The sequence below is a fragment of the Antedon bifida genome, chromosome 11, assembly GCF_963402885.1.
Source record: "Antedon bifida chromosome 11, ecAntBifi1.1, whole genome shotgun sequence".
Classification (NCBI taxonomy): Eukaryota; Metazoa; Echinodermata; class Crinoidea; order Comatulida; family Antedonidae; genus Antedon; species Antedon bifida.
In genome coordinates, this window is record NC_136236.1 from 13,006,328 (window position 1) to 13,032,841 (window position 26,514).

Below are 26,514 nucleotides of genomic sequence, written 5' to 3' on the forward strand. Positions count from 1 at the left end.
TTTTAGAACATTAAATAAAATCTGGCAATGTGTTTTATTTATCTTGTTTATTGCTTGTAAACTTTTAGGGTAGGAACTGCCAACACATTCAAGGTGGATACATTATTATACAACTACAAATATACATTAATCTAAAAATACATTTTAACTTATTTAAATAGTTAGTCACCTAATGTTAGTCCAAGCGAATTTGTCTCTTAATACAGACAAAAACTGTTGTTTCATTTCGTGCTTAAACCATCGGTACCACTTTACAATTTCTTGTCTTTTTTGTACAACATCGTTTGCGCTTACATCCAAATTTTTCAAGATATCTGGAAGCTGATCCCAGTTCTTAATATAAATGAACGGTGCATTCATCTTACGTAGAAGTCGTAATGGACTGTTCCCGTTTCTATCGCATTCACCTTCTGTGACAGCGTCCTCAACGATTGGTATTGAGCCGTACGACATCGCTTCGTATAATCTATAGCATTCCGTGTTGACACCAACTGGATTGAGTGTGAAATCACTTGTAGCTAGAGCTCTCTTGTACACATCTAAACTCTCTTTAGATTCGAGCGGTTCCCAGCTAGTAAAGAAAAAAATGTATAAGATGACCTTAGAAAGAGCTATATTGTATTTGTACATGTTTATTGACTAGACTCTAGTTACCAGCACACTTTAGTGACTAGCCTCTAGTTACCAGCTCATATATTTAAGCCCTTCCTGTATATGAAATAATGGATTGAAAACTGTGTACATTCTTTAATACCTTGTTCGAGTTTTTATGAAACATTTGTCGTGTAGTCCAGCTACATCTAAACTATTCATCAACTTCTCTCGAGATGAATCGGGATAAATTGTTCCTAAAAAATTGCATATATAGGGTCTGGATATATTTATTCTGATTGCTTCTTCCGGTACAACTGGGAAGCCTCTATACCTGCAGGATAAAAGAATATATTGGTTCACAAGAATCAATTTGCATAGATTTGAGGACAGAATGGTTAATGCAAAACATACTGAAAGGTTAACATACGTTGCAACGCCAAGTGGCCATTGAAAGATGTTGACATCATTGACAATTTGCGTGTCATACGTAATAAACAAAGCCTTGACAAGACCGCCATGTGTTGTTAGGTACTGTAGTATCCATTCATTGTTGCATTGTTCATTCCCTAAAAGAACCACAGCTATGTTCTTTAAATTAGAATAATGTGGGAGGTAGTCAAGCCATGATCTTGCAAAGTCTATTTTTTCTTGCGTTCTCCCGTTTAATACCAAAACAAGGTTTTCAACATCTTGGGGTACAGTTGACTGCACCACACCAGGTCCTGTACGAAATCTACAAAGGAAAATGCAAATTTAAGAAAATTTATTTTGATTAATTTTACCGAAAAAAACCCCTTGTATGATAGAAACATACTTAGCAAAAAATACTTACTGGAGTTTCAACTCATCTTGAGTGGATGTACCAAACATTGAAAGTCCTCCTAACTCGGTTTCTAGTTCACCCTCTAGTATATGTTCCCACAAATAAAGACCTAAACAAGGTAAAAAATGTGCGTTCTTTACATAAAAAACAAAAGATACACTGAAGATGCTGTTGTGTCAATTGTAAAGAAAGCGTATACAGTCTTTAAAAGTTTTATACCAACATTGCAGCATAACTTATTAATGCAACGGCCTAAGTATTTAACAGGATTGGTAGTCACTTACTTAGAAGGTAAGTACTTACAAAGTACTTACTTAGAAGGTCAGTAAGTACTTACAAAGTAAGTAAGTAAAGTAAGTAAACTTACTTATAGCAGCTTTCCCCCATATTTCCACGTTCTTTGTTCTTATAGAACTTGTTTCATTTCTGCTAGAGAAGTTGTTTGGTATGTAATTGATTCTTTTGCCCAACAGTTTAGACCGAGGACTAGTAGTCTTCTTCAATGAGAGAAGATTTTGCTTGAAATCTTTATCTGGGAGAAAAGAATTTGTGAGAAAAAAGTATACATTATATCATACATAACTAAATGCTTTAGTAATAGTAGGGAGTAGAGGGTGGTGGTGGGGTAGAATTGGGTACAAGATGTGTAAGAAAAATAGGCCAGGGGTCAGGAGACCACGTAAGGCACGTAGTTATTAATTAAAATAAATTCCAAAATAATAAATATTTTCTAGGCCTAACATTTCATACACCCACTCGCCTGCCAGAAGCGATCGGCTAACTCTGTTGCAGGACGAGCCGTTCTATAGGCCCAGCCTAGAAATTCAAATATCTATTACTCACCAGTTTCGCCATATCTTTGATCATATAACGCATATAAACTGTACAGACTAAAGAAGCAATACACAAGGATGATAATTCCTCCAAATATAGTCAACGAACACTTCATTTTGTATAAAATAATCGTCAAGGCCTATCATCACTCATGGAGGTCGCCATGTTTGTTTTGATTTAAATGTCAAAGGTTACATACACACATGGGCATTCAGTGGGTTTTAAATTTGATGTGGTGCTGCACACTAGTGCTGCATTTTGAAGTATAAAAACTGGGTTCACAACTTAAATATTAACAATTTAACAAAAATGGAAACTGGAGACAGTATAGTAGAAATAGGTGCAACTGTGCCAACTGGTTTTGAGTATCTAATTAAAGAAGAATGCAAAGAAAAACTGGAGAACGAAGCTCAGTGTCGCAGAGGAAAAGTCTATTTTCCAATTAAATTTGAAGATTTGCACAAGGTTGTTTGTAGTAAATTAAATACCAATTTTATTCAGTGAGGGAGGGAACTAACTAGTGCCTCTCTTATGATGGGCGGCCTTAGAAAACCATCAAGAACTCATTCTTTTTCTTTTGTTGTACAGTATGTCATCTTTTCATTAATTACAATAATTTGTCTCTTATTAGGTTATCACATTAAGAGGAGTCGATAATGTTTTCATCGTTGCTAAGGAGATTGTTAAAGATGAAAGACTATTAGAGGAAAAAGTAAGTTGCAATAATTAGTGTCTTTCACTAAAGAATGTAAATGGGTAAATTGTTAACTATTTCATATTTTATGCATTTATTTTTTTCTTTGTTTCCCTAGGAAGCAGCAATAAAGTTTCTTGTTAACTTTACTGAAGGATTCAACTGGTTTCCTGCTCTCAACGCCTGGCAATCATTTACTGGAACAAACTTTGACCTCACTCTCCCTGACCCAAACAGCAGCAACGAACAGTGTAACCTTCCATCATTCCGTGTCACCTGCACAAGGTCGGGTCAGAGACACAAGTTTGGTTCACCAGATGGGGCTTGTCACATTGGTGGTAAAATCAACGATATGTACCATTGGCCGGTCAAGATGAAGAACTCGGACTTGGATATTATGGTGGATATAACAGATGATAGTGTGATCTTTGGAATTGCTTTGACTAGAGCAAGTCTTCATAGAAGAAATATTACACACTTTGGGCCAACTACTCTGCGGCCCACCGTGGCATATGGAATGCTAAGGTACCCCCCTGTCAACATCCTTTAAGTCAACAAAGTTCATGATAAATTGCCATCATTCCTCCTCAGGATTCTTGCATACTAACATAGTACAAAGTTCTTTAGGAAGTCATCCATTTTTTTCCCTTGAAATATGAGTCTGTAAATTAAACAGTGACGTATTTTTCTTCATTGCAGGTTGGCAAATCCAAAACCAGGAGAGGTAGTGTGTGACCCAATGTGTGGAGGAGGATCCGTCACAATAGAGGTACAGTATCAATCATTACAGTCTATGTACAACTGTAACACACACAGTCTACAATCTACATTAACACACATCCAAGACATTCTATATTGATACATTAAAACATTGTGATGTGTTTTCCTAGGGTGCATGTTCATGGGCGTCAAACTATTTCATGGCAGCAGACATCAACAAAGTCGGAACGGAGCGTGCAGTTGGAAACTTAACAGATATGGCAGCCTCTCGCAAGGTAGAGCAAGGAAAGTGAGTGTGCCAGTTAGACAAGTTTCTTTGTCATGAAAAGATCAGACTATTGTATCAGTTACCAATCATTCACAAAAAGTAATCAACTTTGTCTTCTTTCTTTTCAGAGGTGCTCTTATGAATGATGTGTTGAGATGGGATGTGTGCAAATTGCCTTTGAAAACCAATTCTGTGGATGTTTTTATCTCAGACATGGTGAGACTAAAAAAGAAGTTAACATCTAGCAATAATTTTCTGTAATTAAAGCAGTAATAGAATAAATAATTCTAGGAATATTAACAATATTTGTTGTTTTTTATCTCTTTTTTAATGAACGCTACTGCACTGCCAACAGCCTTTTGGAAAGAGGTAGGTACTATATATATAACTTGGTAACTATTCTTTTAAAGGAATTAATGTGACATTTTATTCAGTTATTTTAAATTCAATTATTAGTTAAACTGGTTTGTTTAAATTCTATAGAATGGGATCAAAATATAGAAACTGGCAGTTGTACGAACAGGGTCTGCGAGAGATGGCTAGAGTATGCCGACCAACGACAGGGAGGGCGGTGTTGCTTACGCAAGACAAGAAATGCATGCAAAAGGTAATAAAATAAAAAAAAACATAATTTCTAAACTCTTGTGTTGCTGTTCATCTGGAAACATATTCTTATATCCTTTTTTTACCGTCTTCTTCAGACTTTGTATCAGTTTACTACAATGTGGCGTAAAAAGACCCAACTTTTCATAAACATGGGAGGTATGTCTGCTTGTGTATATTTACTCCAGAGATGCAAGGACAAGTTAAACCATGAAGATAGTTCTGAAAACACACCAATGGAGGAGAGTGGAGATGTAGCAGACGACAACATGGAGGAGAGTGGAGATGGAGCAGACGACAACATGGAGGAGAGTGGAGATGTAGCAGATGACGAGGGTTTGAAATGAAACAAAGATTATAGCATCAGGAGTAACGAAAAGTGAAAGTTGATATAGTGTAAACAAAGACATGTTGTGAAAGATAATAAATACAGTTACACAACTTGTATGATTCTGTAACAGGATTAGAGGACAGATCATTTGTTTTTAGTGCTTTATAAAAACTTTACTACTGTATTACTTTTGTTAAGTACGCCAAGACATAATAAGTTGTTTTAAGAAAACCGTTTGGCCAGATTATTTTGTATAACCAACCAACCTCCATGGAAACTGAAACAAAATAAACATTGTTAACTTTAAAACATAAAGCGATATTATACAAATATCATATTTTGTTATTACATAGACATTGTAGGCAGTACTTATTAAAAAAAGAAAAGTTGTTTTGAGAACACCGTTTATCTTATTTATTTCACAAACATTGAATATATATTAATTAAATCAAGGTTTTTAATAACAAGGTTTATATACTGTATTAAATCAACAATGGTATGGTATGCTTTCAAAACAAAAATATATATTATAATGCAAAAAAAATAAACAAGTTTACAAAATTAATACATGTATACAATACTGAATAAAACGTATGAAATAACTCATTAATATGCATAGACAGTATGAATATGCATTAAAACAATATGAATATGCATTAAACAATATGAATATGCATAGAGCAATATGAATATGCAAGAAATGGATTCATTTTGTAATTAATGTGCGCAATAACATGCACTTTGCATACGAATTAATATTTGCATTAATATAGGTGTACAGTATTAGGTTAATATTTTATGGAACTCATTGTTCCCCGCCCCTGTTTGATAGCTTAACATAAAATGCGCAATTTTAAAGAAAAGGCTAAAAAATTCCAATTATTTAAGTTTCATTTTATCTATACATTGTAATACTCTAAAAATGTTTTAAAAACTCATTTTGTTATAAAACTAAAAATAACAAATTATAAAATTATTTTATAAATGGACGGAACTTGTAATGATTGCACATAAAATGTACTAGCATTATTAGACCTTTATGAGATAAATTATTATGTTTGTATGTTAGAAACTAATAGTCCATTTGCATCCAAACCCTGCATATGTTTGTTTAGCACCAAAGATGTACTTTGCAAAAAAAAATTGCAAAATATTTAACGGAAAATTGAATAATGTTGCAAAATGTTAAATTAATGTTAAGTACAATTTGCCGACACGGTTTATCGATTGCTACACGACGATTACTGTTATGCTCGCAATGAATTGTGGGATACGATTACAAATACACAATAACTATTATAACAACAACACTACTGTAGGAATTTATATCTTAAAATACATTTCAAACTTTGTTAGTTAAAATAAAAACACTCCACAAAAGTTAGATATTATTAAACTATTTATATAATTAAATTAGAATAAATATGTTTACACTCAAGGTAATACAATCAAGTTACTATCTTATAGAGATTTCTACTAAAATTATAGTTATTTACAACTTTATATTTACAATATTATATAATTTCTAAACGTACACCGCATTCACAAATCAAATACAAACTACATTAATGTTTAATTAAGAAATAATTAAGTAAACTACAAGTAACATGTTGTAAGAGTGGCTTGTTTGGTTTGCCTGTCCATCCCATGGCCTTGGTTCGAGTCGGGTTCTAGTCAAGTACCATATCATAATATTGCACAGTATTTACCACAAAGAAATATTCACACAAAGTAGTTACGTCGAAGAGTGTCCATATAGTGATTGTTTTGTTGATGAGAAGTGGAAAGTCTTGAACGATCAAATCCATTGGCTAGATTATCACGTATTTCACCGACACTTGGACCAATCTCCATGGAAGCTGAGGAAACAAAACACAAACATTAAACTGCGAAACTTGTGCAAGATTAATAAATATTTGTATTTACCTTTTTGTTTATGAAGATCTTACCTGATCTTAAGTGTCTTGATATGCTTTTATCCAATTCACTGCACACCTGTAATTATGAAATTAAAACTATCAGGTAAAACAAAAAAACCACCAATATTTAAAATAAATGTTAAAATTGAAAAAATAATAGTAAAATCAACAACAAATAAATGTGTACTTTTTCAGTAATGGAATCAATTTCTGTATCATTTCTTGTTCTGCGTTTGAGAATTGGTGAAGTAGGCGATACGCTAGCCTCTTTTAAATGTTGGTTGCGCTGTCGTTCAAAGCTGTAATGAAAAAAATGAAATTAAAAGAAATCAGTCAATATGCTATCCTTATGATTACTTAGTTCTTCATTATGATAAGAACTTACTTAAGTTTGCTTTCATTGTTTGATAATCTATCTCTGGTATTTTCAAGATCCATTGTCACTTTTTCTTTTGATTTTAATTCTCGTTCATACAACTCCTGAAAAAAGATTATTGAATTTTGTAAAAACATTTATTTTTAGGTCGAAATAAACAGATTTTACAAAGAAAATCTTATTTTACCTTGAATCTTGCAGCTTCAGTCTGTAGTGTGTCTTTCTGTGCCATAACATCATGATAAGATGTTCTTAGTTTTACTATATCAGCCTGAAATAAAAACATACAAAAATCAAAACAAAATTCCTACCTCACAAGTTACTACACAGACAACAGTTACATCTACCAAAACTCTTTCTTTATTATTCTTTATGGTCATTATCTAAACGTCTGTCTACACGATCAAATTTTATGTAGCAAAAAAATGTGATACATAGACATGATGATGTCATATAACTACCATATTTAGGCATATCACTACCATATTTGGGCACATTACACCTTTTTGTCAAACTAGTTCGATAGTGTAGACAGAGCTTTAGTCTTCGCTACCTTTTGACTTGTAATAGTATTCTCCAGTTCTTTCTTCATATCTTCTTCGTTTGAGTTTCTTAGTTGTTCTAGTTTTTCACGTGCTTTCGACTGCTCTTCCAAGTACGCGTTTACCTGATCCAGCTTCTCGTTAATCTCAATACGTGCCTAAAATTATTATATATGAAGATGATTTGGAATAAATATACTTGATAACGATGGTACTGATTATAAGATAAACAACAATTACAAAGAAAAAAATGTAATAATTATAACATAGTTCACTGACCTTTGCATCCAATTCCTGTTTGTATCTTTCCAATTCACCTTTTTCAATAAAATCTTGATTAAGTGCACCCTAAAAAAACAAACGATCAACTTCAATCAAATGTAAACAGAGTCAGCGAGAAATTGAATCCAATACAATCAAAATATTAAGTTACCTTTAAAACCTTTAGTTCATCCTCCAGTTTCCTCTTTGACTTTTCTAATTTTTCTTTTCCCTAAAATAAATTGTAAAAATTCAATTAAAAACAAATTGGGTAAAAAACATCACTTTAATTTGTGCTTAAGTTAATATTGTGAATTGAAAATTGATTGTCATGAAAAAATCAGGATACCTACCTTTCCTATTATCTTCACAGACGATGCATCTGAAAAACATACAAAAATATTTTTAACTATTCAAATTTAAACTTTAACTTTCTGAATTTCAAGATTCAAGACATTTTATTGGTCCAGTTAAAATGGAAATTCATTTTGCTTGGCATAAAAAGACAATAAAACAATAAGAAAAATACATCAAATTGCACAAACGCTGTAGGCCAATGAAAAATTACAATTTGGTTGTTACCTCTTTGTAATTGCCTGTTCATCATTTCAACCTCTGACCTCAGTTTGTTTTCTTGTTCCAATTGTTGATTAACATCTTCAAGCTGAAATAGAACAACATTTATCAAACGTTTGCATGGCAATATCTCCCCATACATCTACATGGCTCTACAGAACACCTTAATGAGATGAAGTATGATCACAAAAAGGTCAGTTAGGTCAAATAATAGCACTTACCTGTCGTCTTAATGCAGATACGGTTGCGTCCATATTTATTCTTTCTCGTTCAAAATCAGATTTCAAACTGTTGATACGCATTTCAGGCATCTCTAGATCCTGTAAAGTTGACAACATATGCATTCAAAAGTCCATTCTTTTTTCAAATAATCTAACATTAGACAAATAATGAAATTTAAAATTTAATTACTAACCTTTAGTTTCTTCTTGGCTAATTTTAGTTTCATTTTGTAAGTGTTTAATTCTTCATCCTTTTGACGATTTCTGTATCAAAAGAAATAAATATATATTTCAAAATTATACCATACCTAGAAGTTGAATAAAGAACATATACAACAAATTACTAACAACAATGCATACCTTTGAATTTCATTCTCAAGTTTGGATTCTACAGATCGCTTTAGCTCGGCCATTTTTCTTGTTTTTCTTTTTTCCTAAAAAGGTAAATCAATTATTGAGTATGACTGATAAATATTCTTAATATTTAAAAATATAAAAATGTAAATATTTGATTCTTACATCTTCAACTTGTCCCATCACTCCAGCCCTTGACCGTTCCAACTGAGCCATCTATTGATGAAAACAAAAATAATAAATATCAATTAATTATCATATATTATGAGCTGTGCAATCCTTATTAGCATTTTCCATGGTAACTTACTTTTACACCAAGCCTTGACCTTGATTTGACTTCTGTTTCCCATAAGTCTTTGTGTTCTTCAGCTTCTTTTGCAAACAAACTTCTTGCAGCAGTTTCATCCTAAATTCCAAAGAAAAAATGAATTTCACCTTTATGGATGACAAGACAACAATTTTTTTTTTTAAAAAAACCCGAAAATAAATGATAACATAAATGCAAATTAGTGAAAAAAACTGTAGACTCACACTAAGTCGTCCTTCCATGTGAATATTTGTAGAATTTAAGTTGTTCATGATCGCCTCCATTCCTTCACGCATCTGAAAATAAAAGCAATTATTACTTCGTCAGTATTTAGGCAACACCTGCATTGATAGGACACCTGTTTTGAGGGAACACCTTGTTGGGTCCTGAGGATGTTCCCTTAATAGCTGTAGCTGTGTTCTGTAGAAACATCAAGCTGGTATTAGAGAATGAATAAGAATGTTTGTACATGTGCGCAATTCATACAGCAGTTGACCAATAACAAGTAAGTATTTTTTCTCACCTTATGAGCTTCTTGTAGGTTCTTTTCTAGAGTCTCACAGCGAGCACTTTCCTGTTTTAGCATCACTTCTAGTTTAGCATTGTTTGTTTCAACTTCTCTCAAATGATCATCCATCTCAATCTATATAGAAAAAATCAATTAATTTATAACAGAAAAAATTCTTCTGATTTAATGCAAAATTTACTCAAATTTTACACTGTTTCTCTATAAGCAATAATATATATTTATGTATATAATTAAAATGTTTTCAACTGATTAGCTCTAGCCTTACACGTCATCACCTACCTTTCGTTGGACGGCATCCTTGGCAGTAGATAGCTGCTCCTTCGCTTCAATTTTAGCAGTCTCTGCTTGGCCTAGCTTTTCTTCCAGTTGGTGAATCTTTGCAATAAAATTATCTTGATCATGTCCAGCTAAAACCAACTACAAACACAGAAAAAACATCAAATATTAAAAGAACGATAGCATAAGTGTATGAGATTATTTAAGTAGCGTGAATTAACCTCTGTCTACACTTTCAAACTATTTTGACAAAAGTGTGATGTGCTCAAATATGGTAGTGATATTCCCAAATATGGTAGTGATATGACATCATTGTGTCCATATATGGGTACATATAGCCAGAGGTTTACAGTAGAAACTTTCAGACACACTTAATCTTATTGAGGGGACATTTTCTTGTGAAATGAAAGAGGCATGTTAACACATTGTTGACCCATGAAGGTGTCCCTTTAATAGAGGTTCTACTGTAACAGATAAGCATGTTCATACTTTTTCTTCCATTTGTTCAAGCTGTTTAATAAGCAGATTCTTTTCTCTTAAGAACGCTTCATGGGTCTGAAAAACAAAACGTATCATTTTATTAACAAACATACAGTCTAAGCTAACTTTTATGAAAGAAACTACAATGGAACCTACTGGAAAAAAGAATCCAGGGAAGGCAAAGGTGTCTGACATGGGAAGAAGATTGGACACAACTGGGATATACAAGACTTGTCTAGAACAGAAGACACTGGAAGGAGTTTGCTCTATTGAGGTTTGACAGGTGTAAGTCAACGTAAGCTAAGTAGGCAACTTCACAGTCTCAGACTATAAACCCTCTTTTCCATTCTGGTAAGTCTAGTAACCTATTTGTTTGTTACTTACATTAGCTGCATGCTGAAGATGTGCCTCTGCAACAGACAGCTTGCTGGTTGTATCCATCAAATTCTGCAAAACAAAAGATAAGATTAGATGATGCAACCAAGGTTTTATTGGAGGAAAAAACTGATTAAAGGAACAATTTGATGTTGCATTTTTCAAAGTAAAACAGTGTATTACTAATGTCAACAGCAAGTCAATGACATCTAACTATTTCAGAAGGTGTTATTATTAAATTCTAAATTAAAATTTTTAGTCAATTGTGTACCTTTTGAAGACTTTTAACATCCTGGTCTTTCAAACTACCAGTTTGGTTTCTCTGTTGTATTTCATCCCTCAACTGAGAAATAGTTGCCGACAAATTTTCATTCTTTTCTTCTAGCAACACTTGGGCCTATAGATGCAACAGCAATGATGATAATAGTAATTAACAATAAAAATTGAATAAAAAACCTAACATCTGTTAGTGGATGTATTATTATGGAATGGGACGAAAAGCTGTTGGCCCCATGCACGTACAATGCATGTTAAAGAACTTAATTGTTACACTATTCAAAAAGAGTAGGGGATCATCTCCCGGTGTGCTGATCTGGAAAGGCTCTGCACTGCTGGCTGCCGTGGGTTTGTAGATCAATGACAAAAACAAAAGTTACTCTTTAAAAAACAGAGCTCTTTAAAATTATAAACAGTGGTTTCTTCTGTCTTCATATTCCAAACTTTTACTTATAACATGAGTTATTCAATATGAATCACACAGTGTTAGTTAAGGTTAGTAAATAAATACTATGTTAATGATGATGAAACAAGGAATAGTTTTAAAAATAATAGATAAAATATTCCATGATGAGATGAGAAGTAAATCTATAGAAAGTAGTAAAAACATGATAATAAAAACTATCTGTTATTAAAAAAAACCATGTCAGTAATGTTATTATATAAAAGATACACATCATCATATGTAGTGCAAGTAACATGTTTGCCAAAAGGAGAATTCCTTCTTTTTACGAGCATGTCTGCAAGTGTTTCTATGGTTTTAGAATACGAGTTTGTTATAGTGAAAATGATCTTGTTAGGTGTACTACGAACTATCTGTTACAATCTTTAAATCACTTCACTAAATGGGAGAAAATCCTATTTTAGTGTGATTTTCCATTTTTTATTGTTTGTTGTAAATATGGAATTTTTATTCTGAAATCAACCACATACCTAAAAAGTTAAATCATTGTTAATCTAATGTTAAGTCTACAATTACTTTAACAAACAAACCATGATATGAATAAATGTTAGTTGAATGTTAGTTGAATGTTGAGTATGTATGATTACAGTTGATCAACCTACCCTTTCCTTGTCAGCACGTAATGTATTAAGGGTCACATTTAGTTTATCCTGAAAATTGTTACAACAAAATAACTGCCATTTCAAAGAATTTCTTAGCTATGTTTATCCATCCATCCAATTCATCTATCATATTCATCTACCCATCCCATAAACATCCCTAAAATATTATTTAAGCAGATAACTAAAGAAATGACAAATATGCAGTTATTCATACCGTGACGTCAAAAGCTTCTCTGTCTGTTACTTGCTTCTCACTCTGAGATGTTTCCAAAGATTTCTTAAGTCCTTGGATTTCATTTTGTGCATCAGTAAGCCTAACAAAACAAGAAAGAATCAGTGGATATTTACTTGTTTGCTTTTTTTTTAAATGAAGATTTATCTTTTTTTTTTCACATTTCATTCATAATGGTATATTTATTAAAATCATCTTCACAGAAAAACTGAATTGTGATTTAAAATGATAATGTTGAATTGAATCTTACCTTTCTTTTGTTGTTTCCAATCTGGCAGCCAGGCGAACATTTTCTTCCTACAAAAATTAAATGGATTAAAAACATAATGTTATTAAACATTAAGATTATGAGTCTTTATAGAACCTGTAGAACACAGTTAAGGAAAAAGAGTTTTATCAGATTAGCTATATTGTTTTGACAACTCTTGTAACATGACATTTTTCCGCCAACTGATCACAAGAATGATAAAAATAATGTTGACCTTTTCTCGTTGTAGTACAGATTCCTGCATGTGTACTTTGTTTGTTCGTTGGTCAAGTTCCCGTTGCAACGTCATCAACTGATTGTTGCGCTCCATCAATGATGACTGCGTCACATGAATCTGAAACAAATTAGTTTCGAAAATTATTTGTGATTGTTGTCCAGCTTTCAGGAACTCCGGTTTGGGAAAACTATCTGTATTATATCATTTTAATAATTACCTCATTTTCCAGACTGATCACTCTCGTTTCAGCTGAGCCAAGTCGTACAGCGTTTGCCTAAATGAACAATTACAATTAATCAATCAATAAATATATAACTAAACAGCATTGCATGAAACTTTTAAGAACATTTCTTTATGAGACAAACACTATTTAGGAGTAAATGAAGAATGCGACACATACCTGTGTGGCGTCCTTGCTTGCTATGATATCCTGATCTGTTCTCAATCGAATCTGCCGGGTCTCATCTCGCTCTCGATGTAAAGCCCTTAAATTAAAAACAAAACGCTGTCATCACAACTAGATAAAAATAACCAACTAAATAGTATCATCCAATTTATCTCTGTATTTTCTCACGTTGCGTTATTGCGTCAAATTTGTAGTATTTTAACATGTTACCTTTCAAGTTCAGTGCGTGCTTGTTGAGATTTCTCAAGTTCTTGTAGCGTATTTTCAAGTCGGTTGTTGATTGAGTGTAGCTTAAACAAAATGTTAAACATAATAAGAATATAGTAAACAGAGATTGAGTTTGACAACAAATTAAGAAATTACAACAAAGTATTGCATATGAAACTTTGCTTTCTTTCAGAAATACATGAGTATGTCTAGGTTCAACAGATGTGTGTATAATGTAGAATAATAATGGAAAATAAACTAACCTCTGACAGGAGTTTCTCCTTCTCACTTTGGTCCCTTTCTATTTCAGAATGCAGCCTTGCGTTTTCGGTTTTCACGGCTGCTAATTGCGTGTTGAACGTGAAAGTAGCGTGAGCTAATGCTTCTTCATTCACATGCTACGACAAAAAATAAGAGGATTTGATACGAACTATATTATCAGCAGTACAATAGTTACATTTTAATTTTCAAGTAAATACTTACAATGTCATTTTTAAGCTGATCTATTTTGTGAGAAAGTTCCTCGTTCTCTGACGCAAGCAAGCCGTGACTGTCCTTGAACTTCAGTTTCTGTCGTTCATATTCAACCTTTAAAAAAGGATAAAAAAATCATTTGAATAACATTCTCAACAAGTTTTATTTAACATAAAGTTAGAAAGATATGGTAACATAAGATATGGTGACATGAATTGCATGCAGTGCTAGTGTTTGTCTACAGTATATTTTATATATAGTCTAAATAAAGCCACCTTGAGCATGTAGAGTTGATCTTTGAGTTTGTCGTTGGTGGATATCGCTGTTTTTCTATTCTCATCTGCAAGCTCAAGTCGGTTTATTATTTCAGCCTGGAAAATAAATATTTCATATTCAATATTAAAATTGATTATATTGGGATCGAAAAATGAAAATATATTATTTCAGCCTGGGAAAATTTCATTCATAATCAATATGAAAATATGTTTAGATAAATATTAATCAAACAATATAACTAGTTATACAAAATGTATATTGTTGTTGATATAAAGTTTGCTGTACACCACATATATAGTTCTGAAAAGAACTGTTGAGTTTTGTGATGTTTCGATCAATATACTTTGATCCTCACTTAAGAGTTCTTTTCATACGTGCAAACTTTATATCAACATTTTATTTTGCCATGCAAACCTTCAAACAATATATTGTTATTGTTTATTATATTAGAAGGCAATAAAAAAATAAGATTAAATGAAACAAAAACACAACAAATTATTAAAATATTACTGAATATGGCTGAAGTGTAGCTAATACTTTGAAAGCAAAACATTAAATATAAATGTGTACTATAATAAATAATAAAAACATTGTGTAGTTAAATGAATGCAATATTGAAATATACTGTAGAAAATATTAAATTATTAATATAAAATAACTAAATAATAAAGTAATATATAATCAATAAAAAAAGACATCCACATGATAAGTTTATGTTGCTATTAGCAGCATTTACCTAATACTGCATATTATTGTTAGTTTGTACTAAGAGTTTTTAAGTTTGGCAAACAAAACAAATAGCTTAATTGTGCCAAAAGTTTCTTCTAATAGTTAAGTTATTAGTTAAAGTCTGTCTATTCACAAACTTTACCTTCTCTAAGATTGTCTTGTTTACTTCCTAAAGTACAAGCACAATAAATTAAGACATGAAAAGAAGAATGTACAGAAGAAAATCACTAAAGCACAGTTACTTAAGATAATCCAATCTCATTACTAAATGCACATCAAACATGATGTTCTACCTTTTCATCATCCTCATCAACTTCTTTAAGCTAAGCAAAAAGATCGATAAAAATTAACGCATTGAAACAAAACGAGAGAGATGTGGTAAAACAGACAATGATGAAGAGGAATGAATTTAGTAGGTTATACCATGTGACATGAAAGAAATATAAGTTGAAAATGAATGGCATAGGGATTGCATTGTTTTATACTTTTCAAATTTATATATGTATGTGATAATGATATGATGTCACATGTGACAATGTTAGAAAGGGAATCCAGGGCAATCAAAGCAATGTCTGATCGATTAAAACTTTACAGAACAAACTATATAAGATACAAACCTCCTGAAGAAATTCATGTTTCTTTACAATGCCTTGGCTAAATTCCTCATGACGGACACGAGTATTACGTTCTTGAACAAGCTGTTTCCTTAACTCCTCACATTCCTCCTCCAACTATCAAAAACAGAAACATTTGGTTACTATATATTACCTAAATATTACAAAATGGTGAACTCAAAAGAAGAGTATTTTCAATGGAGCTTCTTAGAATGAAGAAAGAAGATTAACTAACATCTAAACATACAACAACTTTTATATATTTTCAGTGACAAATCCAGAATTTTGAAGTAGCAAGGTGAAGGGAGGTACATCAGTACTGGTACCTGACAACATCCCGAGTAAATGCTTACCTGCTTAAGGTTATTCTGTACTGTTCTTAGTTCCAGCATGGCATTACGAGAATTCAATTCTGTTTTTTGTCGTGCATCAATCTCACTATTACAGAAATAAAATAATATATTATTTATTTAAAGTTTGAAAATATTTTGCAAAACTTTAATGATCTGACTGAATAACTACTTACAGACTATACAGTTCTTCTTTACGCGCCAATTGCTCTCTCGTTTTCTCCAAAATAATTTGTGAGTTGTTCCGTTTTTCTACCTCAAGACCAAGATGAAACCTAAAGGAAAACAAGTCATTAAAGAAACAATTACAATTTAGAATAAAATAAAGTTTTAACCTTTCTAGGAATCCCTTAATAATCTAGAAATCTAGGCCTGTTCTTTTTGTGCATTTACCATTTTCAATGTTGCTTTTTAACCTTTGATTACTAATCAAACTCAATACTGTAAATCATAATCAAACTGACTTACTCAAGGTCTCGTATTTTAGATTCAAGTTCCACAAACTCCTGCTCCAAATCATTCTTAGCTTTCATCACCTCAGCTTTTTGCCTAAAAAACCCCAAAAATTTGACAACAAATAACGTGACATATACATTTATACTTAATCCAGTGTATCACTGAACAAAGTTGGTACAATAAATATTTTTTAATTTAATAGAAAGTTTTAAAGTTTCAAACCTGTGTAACTCTTTGTTCTCTGCTTGCACTGCTTTACACCTGTTCTCGGCATTCACTCTTGCTGATCTTTCCTGCTCCGCCATTCTTTTGTTTTCCCGAAGAGCTACGTGCATCCGGAAAGCACCATCTAAGAAATAGAGATTCGTAAAGAAGAATAATTAATATTTTTATTAAGAGAGTTTAAAATATAAAAGGGTAAAAAACACAAATTTTGAATGGTTTTAGAAATAAAAATGTGTCATTATGTTTTGCTTACCATGTCCAGTGTCAGCGTTGCCACTGGTGTTTAACTGTAGGTGTGGGCTTGGTTGCAAGTATGATGGCCGAAACTCAGTGGCGTCGTCCAAACTGTCGCCACCCTCACTTGACGTAAACGAAAGACCATCATTATCATCAAGAACTGCTTTCCAAGCTGGAACAAAGGAATTCCCCTGGAAAAGAAAAGTTAACAAGTGTCCAATAAGATAATTTAATTCTTTATCAGGACCTAACATCCGACAAATTTTCTATTATGATTTTGACTCTTTTTTTTTTTATCATACATGTGAATGTAAACATATACACTTACCACTACTGTGGGGTGGATTATCATAGAGCTGTATGGATCCATGCTATATGTTGAATTCTCAGGCCTGTAGGGAATTGCGGCACCTTCAAGATTTCCAGGACTAAAAAAAAAATGAACATTATTACACACTGATGAAAAACATATAAATATCATTAACTTGAATCTATCATGACTTTCTGCATTATTATTATATTAGACACAATTAGGGAGGTTGCACCTATTTGTATATCAATTTAATGTAGTATACATCTACAGAATGCAGTGAGAAAAGATGGAAAGAGGTACTTTATAAAACATGCATACCTCTTCACTGTTGAATGTTTGATTCCTTGTCTTTGATCTGGAGAAGCAGAAGAGTGAGTTTGATTTCTTAACATCATCTCCGCTTCATCTTCAAGTTGTCCTAGCATTTCATCAAAGTCTTTATTTTCTTCGACGGCACCTGGCTGCCGTGTAGCACTATTGTTTGATGCATTTATTGCACGGTTCACTGCATTTCCGTCATCCTCGTATGCTAGTTGTTCTTCTAAACTTCGCTGATAGCGGATTAAATTCCTTTCGCTGGACCTGGCATCACCTTCTCCAGCTATTTTCAGGTTTTCCAATTCCAATTTTTCTTTTTCGATTTGCCTTCTCTCTTCCTCTAACTTCTTTTTCTCTGCTTTGATTCTTTCTTCTTCCTTCTTTTGAAAATCATCAGCTTCTTTTCGTAACGCTTCTTCCTTTTTCATGTTCTCAATTTGTTTTCTTTCCATTTCTCTTCGCTGCTCCTCCAGTTTCTTTCTTTCTTCTTCAAATTTTTGCTTTTCTTCTTCCATAAATTTCTCTTCAGTCATTTTACCGGATGTCACTTCTTTCATGAACGTTTCTTTTTCCTTCTGAAGTTCTCTCTCCATTGCCAACTTCTCTTCTTCAAGTTTTCTTTTCTGTTCCTCTTGCTGACGTTTAAATTCAACTCTCAAGGCTCTAGTTTCTTCCTCTTTGTTTCTCTTAATTTCCTCTTTTTCATTTTCAAGCCTTTTCTTTTCACTTTCCAACAGTTGTTGCTGCTCTTCTTGTCGTTTCTTTTCAGCCTTCAACTTCGTTTCTTCTTCAGTTCTTCTTTGATGTTCTTTCTCATTTGCTTCCTTCTCCATTTTCTTGGCTAGTGCTTTTCTTTCATCTTCCTGTTTCTTCCATTCAATCTCTTGTCTTTTTCTGTCTTCTTCTAATTTCTTTCTCTCTATTTCCAGTTTCTTAAGTTCATCTTTTCTCTCATTTTCCTTTAATTGATGGTCATGTTCTAATTTCTTTTTTAGTTCTTCTAATTTCCTTTCTTCGTGAATTCTTTTCTCTTCTTCTACATTTTTCATAGCTTCTAATCTTTCTTGTTCTTCTTTCTTCATTTTCTCTAATTTCTCTTGTTCTTCAAGCTGTTGTTTCTCAAACTCTAACTTAATTTTAAGAAGTCTTTTTTCTTCTTCTTTCCGTTTCTCTTCTGCGGCTTTATCTAGTTGTTTTTGTTTTTCTAATTCTTCTTTCCGTTTATTTTCTGCAGCTATCTCCAATTCATGAATTCGTTGTTTAGCATTTTCTTCCTCTTGCAAAACTCTTTCTCGATCTCTTTTGATAATTTCTTGTTGTTTTTCATACTCTTCCTTTTCTTCTTGCTGCCTCCTTTCGTCCTTTATTTTTTTTTCCTCATCCATCCTTTGTCTTTCCTTCTTTGATTCAACTTCAACTCTTTGTTGTTCTAATCGCTTCTTTTCCTCATCTTGCTGTTTCTGTTTAGCTTTCCTCTCTTTTTCCTTTCTTAAAAGTTCATCCTCTTTTCTTTGTCGTTCTTGTTCATCGCGTTCTCTTTGCATTTCCTCATCTGCTTCTCTCTTCATTCTTTCTTCTCGTTCCCTCATATCTTGATCCCATTTTTCTTGTCGGAGTAATTCATCATCTTCATCTTTCTTTTTCTTGGCCTAAATTAACATTTTTTTAAAAACAAATTAACTAAGTAGTCATTAATATTTGCTCAAGGTAAAATTGAACAATGGTACAAGGAATATAAAAGCTGCAAACTTGACAAAACATGTGCTTGTAAATGAGGTATTAAACACTACATTGTAAAGCTCTGTCTGCACTATCAAACTAGTTTGATGTGCCCAAAAATGGTGGTGATATGACATCATCATGTCCATATATGGGTAGTGTAGACAGAGCTTAAGGTGGTGATATTAATAAATATTTGAAACTTCACTTCACCAAAGGTTCCTAAGGTATAGAAATCACAAAATAAGTTTTATTTCAATATTTTGTTAATTAATTTAAACACTAAATGTAGACATACATCTTTCCTTCTTTTTTCTATTTCCCATTCACTCTCTTCTTCTTCTTGATCTTCAGAGTCCCAATCCTCCTCTTCATCATCATTGCTGTTCTTCCTATCACCAGATCCTTGCTGTTTTCCAACATTGTCTTTCGGTGATATTACTGTTGGAACACGAACTACAAGATAAAGAAAGTAACATCAAAAGGTGCCTTGGATTGTTAATAATTTGACAAAAATGTGTTTAAAATATCAAAAGCACATAGCAACGCAACAAACAATAACTCACAATTTCTAATCACTAGAATTAGACTAAAATAAATCATGATTAAATTACCAACATTTTGATTCAGTTTACCATTTATTTTCTGAAATACGGTAAGAGCTCGCACTCGTCGTCTCTTAGTATTCTTCTCCATGTTTGCATAGGTAGATATGGTATAAACTAATCAATGAACGCTTTGGTATAATTATGTCTACTTACCTTTGTTATCAGAGGCGTGTGATGGCAGCATATCATCCTTGGAGGTAAGAAAAAAATTATTTATCAAACAAGCCAATCATAAGTCTTATTATGTGTACATTCAAAAGCATCATTTTGATGTTGGTGGTTTTTCGAAAGACAAATGCTTATATCATAATATATTATTCACAAAAGAAGGATATTGAATGTGTTCACTCAAGTGGAATGTCCTTAATCAAGTGGAACGCAAGAAGCATAACTGACTACACAGCGGATACAAGAAGGATGTACTGTATAACAATGTGGTAATACGCTTCATTTAACAACAACATCCTACGGTAAAATTTGTTGAACACTGATACTGTGTTCACACAATGAGGTTAATGTGCGGAACACGCACACATGAACACAGTCAATCTTAACAAAAGGATCAAACACTATATACTTATTAACAATCAATTAAACATGTCATATACTACTCCTGTTTTAGCCCCTTTATACAACCTGCTATGATAAAACAAAACATTACTTACGTCTGCTGAGTCCCAATCTGAAAGAAAACAAGAACAATAACAGTAGTTACTTTATTGTTATAAAAATAAAAAATGTAAGAAATTTTGTTATAGATTTGTTGTTTTTTGCTTACCATCATCAAAAACATCATCCTTTACTGATCTAGGGGTAGCATCATTGGTTGCCTTGGTAACAGATTCCTATAAACAATGATTAAAACATTACTTTGAAAAATACATAATGGATCATAAAATAATAAATCAACTCAAATAAAGATATAAATTTAGAACTTACAGGTTTTTGTTTTATCGTAGATCCTTTTGGTTTGATTGAGGGCGCTGTTTCACTGAAATGATCAGATTCTTCATCATCGTCCACGTCACTCATACCTAATTTATTCAAAACATATACAAATATAAAAATATCATTTATTTTTATTTTACATTAAATATGTTTTACAAAAAGAGACAAACTGAATGGAATTTAATTTACCTTTTCTCATCTTTTTGTCGCTGTCTGTTAGTTTTCCCACATTTTGCTTGGAGGGGCGTGTTCGTTTGGAGGGAAATGTTGGAGTAACTATAACATGAATGAACAAACTGTAAATCCTTTAAATGACATTACTAAGATATTTAACTTACTGTCATTTTCAATTAGGCACATTGCCAAAGGTAGCCATAATATGTATGGTAAACTTGTATATAGTTTACTATTATCATTATAGAAAATAATATGCTATATTTACCAGAATCATCCTCCTCTTCTTCTGCAATTGGTGTCTGAAATATTGCATATATATTAGTTATACCTGGATTGGATTAACAACAGACTTACCAAATTATGTTAGTATCCGCATTGGTCTTATACGGTAATCTTAATTACATAATATAATCTACTGTAGAAACATAAATCAATGATAATTATCAACTTTGTAGTGCAAGTATAAAATAAAACTTACCCTCATATCTTTTTGAGGAGGAATGCCCTCTAGGGCTGCTAATACATCCTCATCATCCCATTCACTCTGAAAAATTATTTTGATATACCAAAGTTTTTATTTATACAATTAAATCCATTTTACTTGATTAAAAGATAAAATTCTAAAGCACTGGAAACTTAAAATCATAGCCTACTTACATCTCCCAATGATGTCATACTTCCCCTGGGTGTTGACATGGGTGTGATCTGATCACTCGTAGGACCATACCCAAACCCTGACTTAGGAACATGTTGTTTGGAGTCTTTAGTGGTCTTCTGCGACTTTTTGCCTGATTTAGGGGCGTGGTCAGGACTCGTGGACACGCGTCGAGGAATCTTAGAGCTTTGGTTGTCATTCTTATTGGACGTCACACTTCTGATGCTGCTCTCACGTGACACCGCACGCGGGATGCGAGACTGCGAAGGAGTCTTACCACCAACTCCTAAGACCAAAATAAATACATTATTATTGTATAGATATTTTTGCCACAAGTTAAATATTGTCAGAGTCATGTTTAAGCCCAGATTCTCTTTCCATCTTACCTAGACTTTTCACAGACTCTGTATCCGAATCAGGCACAAACTTTGTTAGCTTTGGAATGGCACTTTTCTGAAAATAATAATACAAACTGTAATATAAGATAATTAATGCTGATGATTTTAAATTACATTGATGTTATGATATGTATATCAAGAAAGAAGCTTTAATTTAAGGAGTGAGTAACAGTTACACCATAATAAATTACATTTAAGTAATAAATGGAAAAGAAAAAGCAAACATTAACATTGACAGTACATCTATTACAAAGAGTGTTGGGGGAAGGAGGAGAGCATTGTGGGAAGGAGGGGAGCATTGGGGAAGGAGGAGAGCATTGGGGGAAGGAGGAGAGCATTGGGGGAAGGAGGAGAGCACTGGGGAAAGGAGGCGAGAATTGTGGGAAGCAGGGGAGCATTTGGGGAAGGAGAAGAGAATTGGGGGAAGAAGAGCATTGGGGGGGGGGGGGAGGAGAGCATTGGGGGAAGGAGGAGAGCATTGGGGGAAGCAGGGGAGCATTTGGGGGAAGGAGGAGAGCATTGGGGGAAGGAGGAGAGCATTGAGGGGAGGAGGAGAGCATTGGGGGAGGAGGAGAGCATTGGGGGAGGAGAGCATTGGGGGAAGGAGGAGAGCACTGGGGAAAGGAGGCGAGAATTGTGGGAAGCAGGGGAGCATTTGGGGGAAGGAGGAGAGCATTGGGGGGAGGAGGAGAGAATTGGGGGGGGGGGGGGGGGGAAGGAGGGGAGCAGATAGTAATAGCAAGCAAACACGGATAAGAAACAATGAAAGATTGAATACAGATATAAAATGCAACAATGATATTACTTTGGCATGCAATTTTGGAGGGGATCTTTTGGGACGATGGGAAGGTGGTTCAAATGACTGAAAAGATTGGTGATAATGTTGAAAATAATTAACATACTGATAACAATGCTGATTATTAGATAATTTTGAAAATACATATCATTATCATCTGAACAAGATTTGACATCAAAATATTTCTTTTTTACACCATGATATTGTCATATAGGACATACACTCATATTCTTTGGAGTCCTGGAGTTGAGAGATTTTTACAATCAACACTAAATTATTTTAGTCATTACTTAAAGTGCACATTTGTATACTAATTAGTGTCTAAGAACAATAAGCAAAATACTGTATGACTACACTAACAGAATACAAGCAAACCTCAACGTTATTTTGATTGGCATCTTCCATTTCCTGTTAAGGGGGGTATAAATTATTAATTTGAAATTGTTATAAAGAATGAAATAAACTAAATAAATACAGCATACCTGAAATTAAAATGAGCAAAGCAAGATTTAATTTGACTTGAACATAATAATGTAATGAATGACAAAACACAATGTATGAATGAACAAAAATATTAATACTTGCATTGTGGGAGTAAGTTATAACAGTGGATGATTGGCTCTTTGTCTTAAGCTCTGTCTACACTATCAAACTGTATGTGACAAAGAAATGTGATGTGTCCATATATGGACATGATGTCATATCACCACCATATTTGGGCACATCACACTAGTTTGATAGTGTAGACAGAGCTTCACACATTCTCATTTGTTTACCTTAAGTACCGGCTTAGGAAGATGCTCAGTCTCTGAGGCAGACGCTCCCCAAGAATCATCACCATTAGACATTCTAGAAAATAAAAAAATGATGCTAAAATATCAAGTTTTGAAAATACAGTAATTATTTTATGAGACAGTCAGAAAGTTAATCTATTAATAAATATATTTATATTTAAATTTAATAAAAGTATTTAATTATGAGAAAGTTAATTTATCAGTTTTGAGAAAAATACAACAAATTACTCACTTATCTCCTGATATTTCATCCTCCTCGTCATCTAGAAACAAATGAAAATATTAATTTAAAAAAAATCAGTTATTTTCTAAAACAATAGAAGCCTACAGTATTTCTCTTTTCATTAACTGTGGAACTTGCATGAAAGCGTGCTTGCATTCCAATCTTAAAGTTCAAGGTTCAATCTACTCCTAAGCCTCAAATGAAACTATATTATATAGTTGTCCAGCCTGTAAAAGGCGCGTAGGATGTGTATGAATAAAATTTACCTGCCGAGTCTATCGCAGGCTCACCGTATGTGTAGCCAAATCCATCAGAGTCCACAGAAGAGCTGAACATACCGGTGCTGGGACGACCGGTGCCACGTGATCGCGGTCGGTTGGACGCTTGGTACTCGTCAATCAAATGAGAACAACTATCAAAAATAAGTGAAAGAGTTCATATCAAAGTAACCTTTCCTATGAATGAAAAATGTGGTAAATGTATGTGGCAGGAGACTGCCATGCCAGCTGCCAAACAACTGCATCACCACAACAGCCATCTTACTAATTCTGTCCAATTCACAATTCCATATCCATTCTTGATGGTTAGTCTTACCCATGAAATCCACCCATTATGGCATGGTCATTAGCAGTCCAGCCTTTGTGGTCTTTGATGTCTGTATTAGCCTTGTGTTCTAGGAATAGCTTGACCATGCCAATCTGATCCGTAAGACAAGACAACATCAAACCAGTTCTATCAAAGATGGAAGATAAAATGTTACAAACAGTATGCATCATAGTGACATTGTAATTTACATATTATGTACACCTAAGATATTAACACCTTTAAGCTCTGTCTACACTATCAAACTTTATGTGACAAACAAATGTGATGTGTCATATCACTACCATATTTGGGTATATCACTACCATATTTGGGCACATCACACTTTTTTTTGTCAAAATAGTTTGATAGTGCAGACAGAGATTAACACACAAAGTGAAGGTACACTACCTGTTCTGGTTGTCTACTGCATTCACATCTGCGTTTCGATTGAGCAGGAGTTCCACAACATCGTCATGTTTTTCTTCTGTTGCAAGATGAAGCGGTGAACTGCCATCCTACGGAAATCAAAGAAGAAATCAGTCAGAAGAAACTCATGGTATAGATGATGATACAACTTGTAATCAGTTTAAACAAGCTAAGATGTGATGGATTGAAAATGAACTGGGGCTAACGAACCCAGGAATGGATTTTTTAAACAAGGGAACATTAACATGTAATATTAATAGTCTGTCAGAAATAGATTAAAAAAGTAGTTCACAATTTGATTCTAGGGGGAGTGCCGGATCTGCCCCGATGGATTCTCACTTTGTTTGATGCATTCGCTAGAGCACCACTATCCAGTAAAAGAGCTGCGATGCCCATGTAACCTGCTTTGCTCGTTAGATGGAGGGCGGTATTACTATCTTTATCAACAAGATTAGGATCAGCTTTGTTTTTTAATAACAGAACGACGACTTCTTCACTATTAGCTTGAACAGCCTGTTGGGAAAAAAAGAAGAAAATGGTTAGGATTTATATAAAGTTATGATTATGTTTCATTAAATTATAGTTTTGCAAATAATCATTGATATTTGGTACCTTTATCAACGGTGACCTGTTGTGATTATCACATAAATTTAGTTTGGCTTTATTTGACATCAAAAACTCAACAACATTTTTATGACCTTGGCTGCAAGCTAGATGCAAAGGGGTTCTGTAAAAAAAAAAGTATACAGTAATATTAAACATACAGTAAGAAAAAAATGTCCATACTAATTTTATGACAACACCCAGCGGTAAATAAACTGGTAAGTTTATCCATCCAACTAGATTTATATGAATAAAACAAATACTTTTCTGAACTGTAGCTAGGCCTAGGCTACTTTTAAAAATATGCTTTTGAAATTTTTGTAATAAGATGGGCGTGCAAATCTTTAAAAAGTTCAAACTTATCTTAACCGAAGAAAATAGATAGAAGGTGTATTGTAAAGGGGTTTCCCTAAGTAAGCAATATTGACATGGATCATTATATAGTAATTTAACGGATTAATTTACACAAGAACGAACCTATTTTCCTTGTCTAATTGATTGTAGTCTGCTGCCTTCTTCGCCAGCTGTTTCACCTTGTTAACATCTCCGAGCCAGGCTGCCTTGTGCAACTTCGGCAAATCCTTTTCTTTCACCTCATATCCATTGATTTCAGCATTATTTGCTGCATCGAGACTAGCAGTACTTGCAGACTTCTTAGAACTTTTTGTTTTAAATATTTTCTTCATATCGAAGCATTATAATCTATTTTTTAAATACTACCTTTTTTCTAAACATTGAAAGCGTCCCTGGTTGCGAGCTTCCGTTTTTTAATTCTAATAAGTTTGTTTGAAGATTTCTTTTTTGTTTTCTCCTCAGCAAATAAAAATATGAATTAT

General features: G+C 33.2%; 3 protein-coding genes across 7 annotated transcripts; 1 reads left to right on the forward strand and 2 right to left on the reverse strand.

Annotated features, from left to right (window-relative positions):
* Nucleotides 1-2,499, reverse strand: LOC144855879 (ribitol-5-phosphate xylosyltransferase 1-like). Its single transcript, XM_078713834.1, has 6 exons — nt 2,261-2,499; nt 1,785-1,949; nt 1,427-1,526; nt 1,022-1,327; nt 755-925; nt 1-571 (listed from the first exon to the last, which is right to left on the reverse strand). The coding sequence occupies exons 1-6, from the start codon at nt 2,364-2,366 to the stop codon at nt 166-168; spliced, it is 1,254 nt and encodes a 417-aa protein (XP_078569960.1). The 5' UTR covers nt 2,367-2,499; the 3' UTR covers nt 1-165.
* LOC144855877 (tRNA (guanine(6)-N(2))-methyltransferase THUMP3-like) lies at nt 2,456-5,266 on the forward strand. 2 transcript variants are annotated; one of them, XM_078713833.1, is made up of 10 exons: nt 2,456-2,716; nt 2,883-2,963; nt 3,064-3,470; nt 3,645-3,714; nt 3,836-3,954; nt 4,062-4,149; nt 4,289-4,302; nt 4,417-4,540; nt 4,635-4,792; nt 4,826-5,266. In XM_078713833.1, the coding sequence occupies exons 1-10, from the start codon at nt 2,561-2,563 to the stop codon at nt 4,881-4,883; spliced, it is 1,275 nt and encodes a 424-aa protein (XP_078569959.1). In that variant the 5' UTR covers nt 2,456-2,560; the 3' UTR covers nt 4,884-5,266. The 2 variants fall into 2 exon arrangements, with proteins under 2 accessions (XP_078569959.1, XP_078569958.1); XM_078713832.1 differs by having other exon boundaries at nt 4,635-5,266.
* Nucleotides 5,257-26,460, reverse strand: LOC144855875 (uncharacterized). 4 transcript variants are annotated; one of them, XM_078713827.1, is made up of 59 exons: nt 26,156-26,460; nt 25,688-25,802; nt 25,415-25,588; nt 25,058-25,164; nt 24,659-24,796; nt 24,331-24,476; nt 24,074-24,104; nt 23,824-23,896; nt 22,240-22,306; nt 21,856-22,139; nt 21,677-21,742; nt 21,464-21,497; nt 21,211-21,297; nt 21,013-21,107; nt 20,852-20,918; nt 20,739-20,755; nt 20,227-20,263; nt 19,764-19,921; nt 17,747-19,395; nt 17,444-17,543; nt 17,132-17,306; nt 16,876-17,002; nt 16,666-16,746; nt 16,374-16,472; nt 16,201-16,285; nt 15,851-15,964; nt 15,527-15,556; nt 15,376-15,402; nt 14,504-14,599; nt 14,238-14,342; nt 14,018-14,152; nt 13,758-13,837; nt 13,542-13,626; nt 13,359-13,415; nt 13,139-13,258; nt 12,907-12,953; nt 12,639-12,738; nt 12,425-12,472; nt 11,355-11,480; nt 11,093-11,155; nt 10,718-10,783; nt 10,232-10,369; nt 9,947-10,066; nt 9,648-9,719; nt 9,424-9,522; nt 9,282-9,332; nt 9,123-9,196; nt 8,957-9,026; nt 8,763-8,861; nt 8,548-8,629; nt 8,319-8,347; nt 8,138-8,197; nt 7,984-8,052; nt 7,716-7,862; nt 7,350-7,433; nt 7,172-7,266; nt 6,974-7,085; nt 6,817-6,862; nt 5,257-6,726 (listed from the first exon to the last, which is right to left on the reverse strand). In XM_078713827.1, the coding sequence occupies exons 1-59, from the start codon at nt 26,362-26,364 to the stop codon at nt 6,590-6,592; spliced, it is 7,104 nt and encodes a 2,367-aa protein (XP_078569953.1). In that variant the 5' UTR covers nt 26,365-26,460; the 3' UTR covers nt 5,257-6,589. The 4 variants fall into 4 exon arrangements, with proteins under 4 accessions (XP_078569953.1, XP_078569955.1, XP_078569954.1 ...); XM_078713829.1 differs by lacking the exon at nt 15,527-15,556; XM_078713828.1 differs by lacking the exon at nt 15,376-15,402.
* Between the last annotated feature and the right edge of the window lie 54 nt (nt 26,461-26,514).

Coding starts and splice junctions, on each gene's coding strand:
- LOC144855879 (XM_078713834.1), bottom strand. CDS start 2,366: ATGAAGTGTTCGTTGACTATATTTGGAGGAATTATCATCCTTGTGTAT. Junction 1,950..2,260: donor TCAAAGATATGGCGAAACTG/GTGAGTAATAGA, acceptor CTTTTCTCCCAG/ATAAAGATTTCAAGCAAAAT. Junction 1,328..1,426: donor CAAGATGAGTTGAAACTCCA/GTAAGTATTTTT, acceptor TTTCCTTTGTAG/ATTTCGTACAGGACCTGGTG.
- LOC144855877 (XM_078713832.1), top strand. CDS start 2,561: ATGGAAACTGGAGACAGTATAGTAGAAATAGGTGCAACTGTGCCAACT. Junction 2,964..3,063: donor AAAGACTATTAGAGGAAAAA/GTAAGTTGCAAT, acceptor TTGTTTCCCTAG/GAAGCAGCAATAAAGTTTCT. Junction 3,471..3,644: donor GTGGCATATGGAATGCTAAG/GTACCCCCCTGT, acceptor TCTTCATTGCAG/GTTGGCAAATCCAAAACCAG.
- LOC144855875 (XM_078713827.1), bottom strand. CDS start 26,364: ATGAAGAAAATATTTAAAACAAAAAGTTCTAAGAAGTCTGCAAGTACT. Junction 21,743..21,855: donor GTATGACATCATTGGGAGAT/GTAAGTAGGCTA, acceptor ATAATTTTTCAG/AGTGAATGGGATGATGAGGA. Junction 8,348..8,547: donor GAACAGGCAATTACAAAGAG/GTAACAACCAAA, acceptor TATGTTTTTCAG/ATGCATCGTCTGTGAAGATA.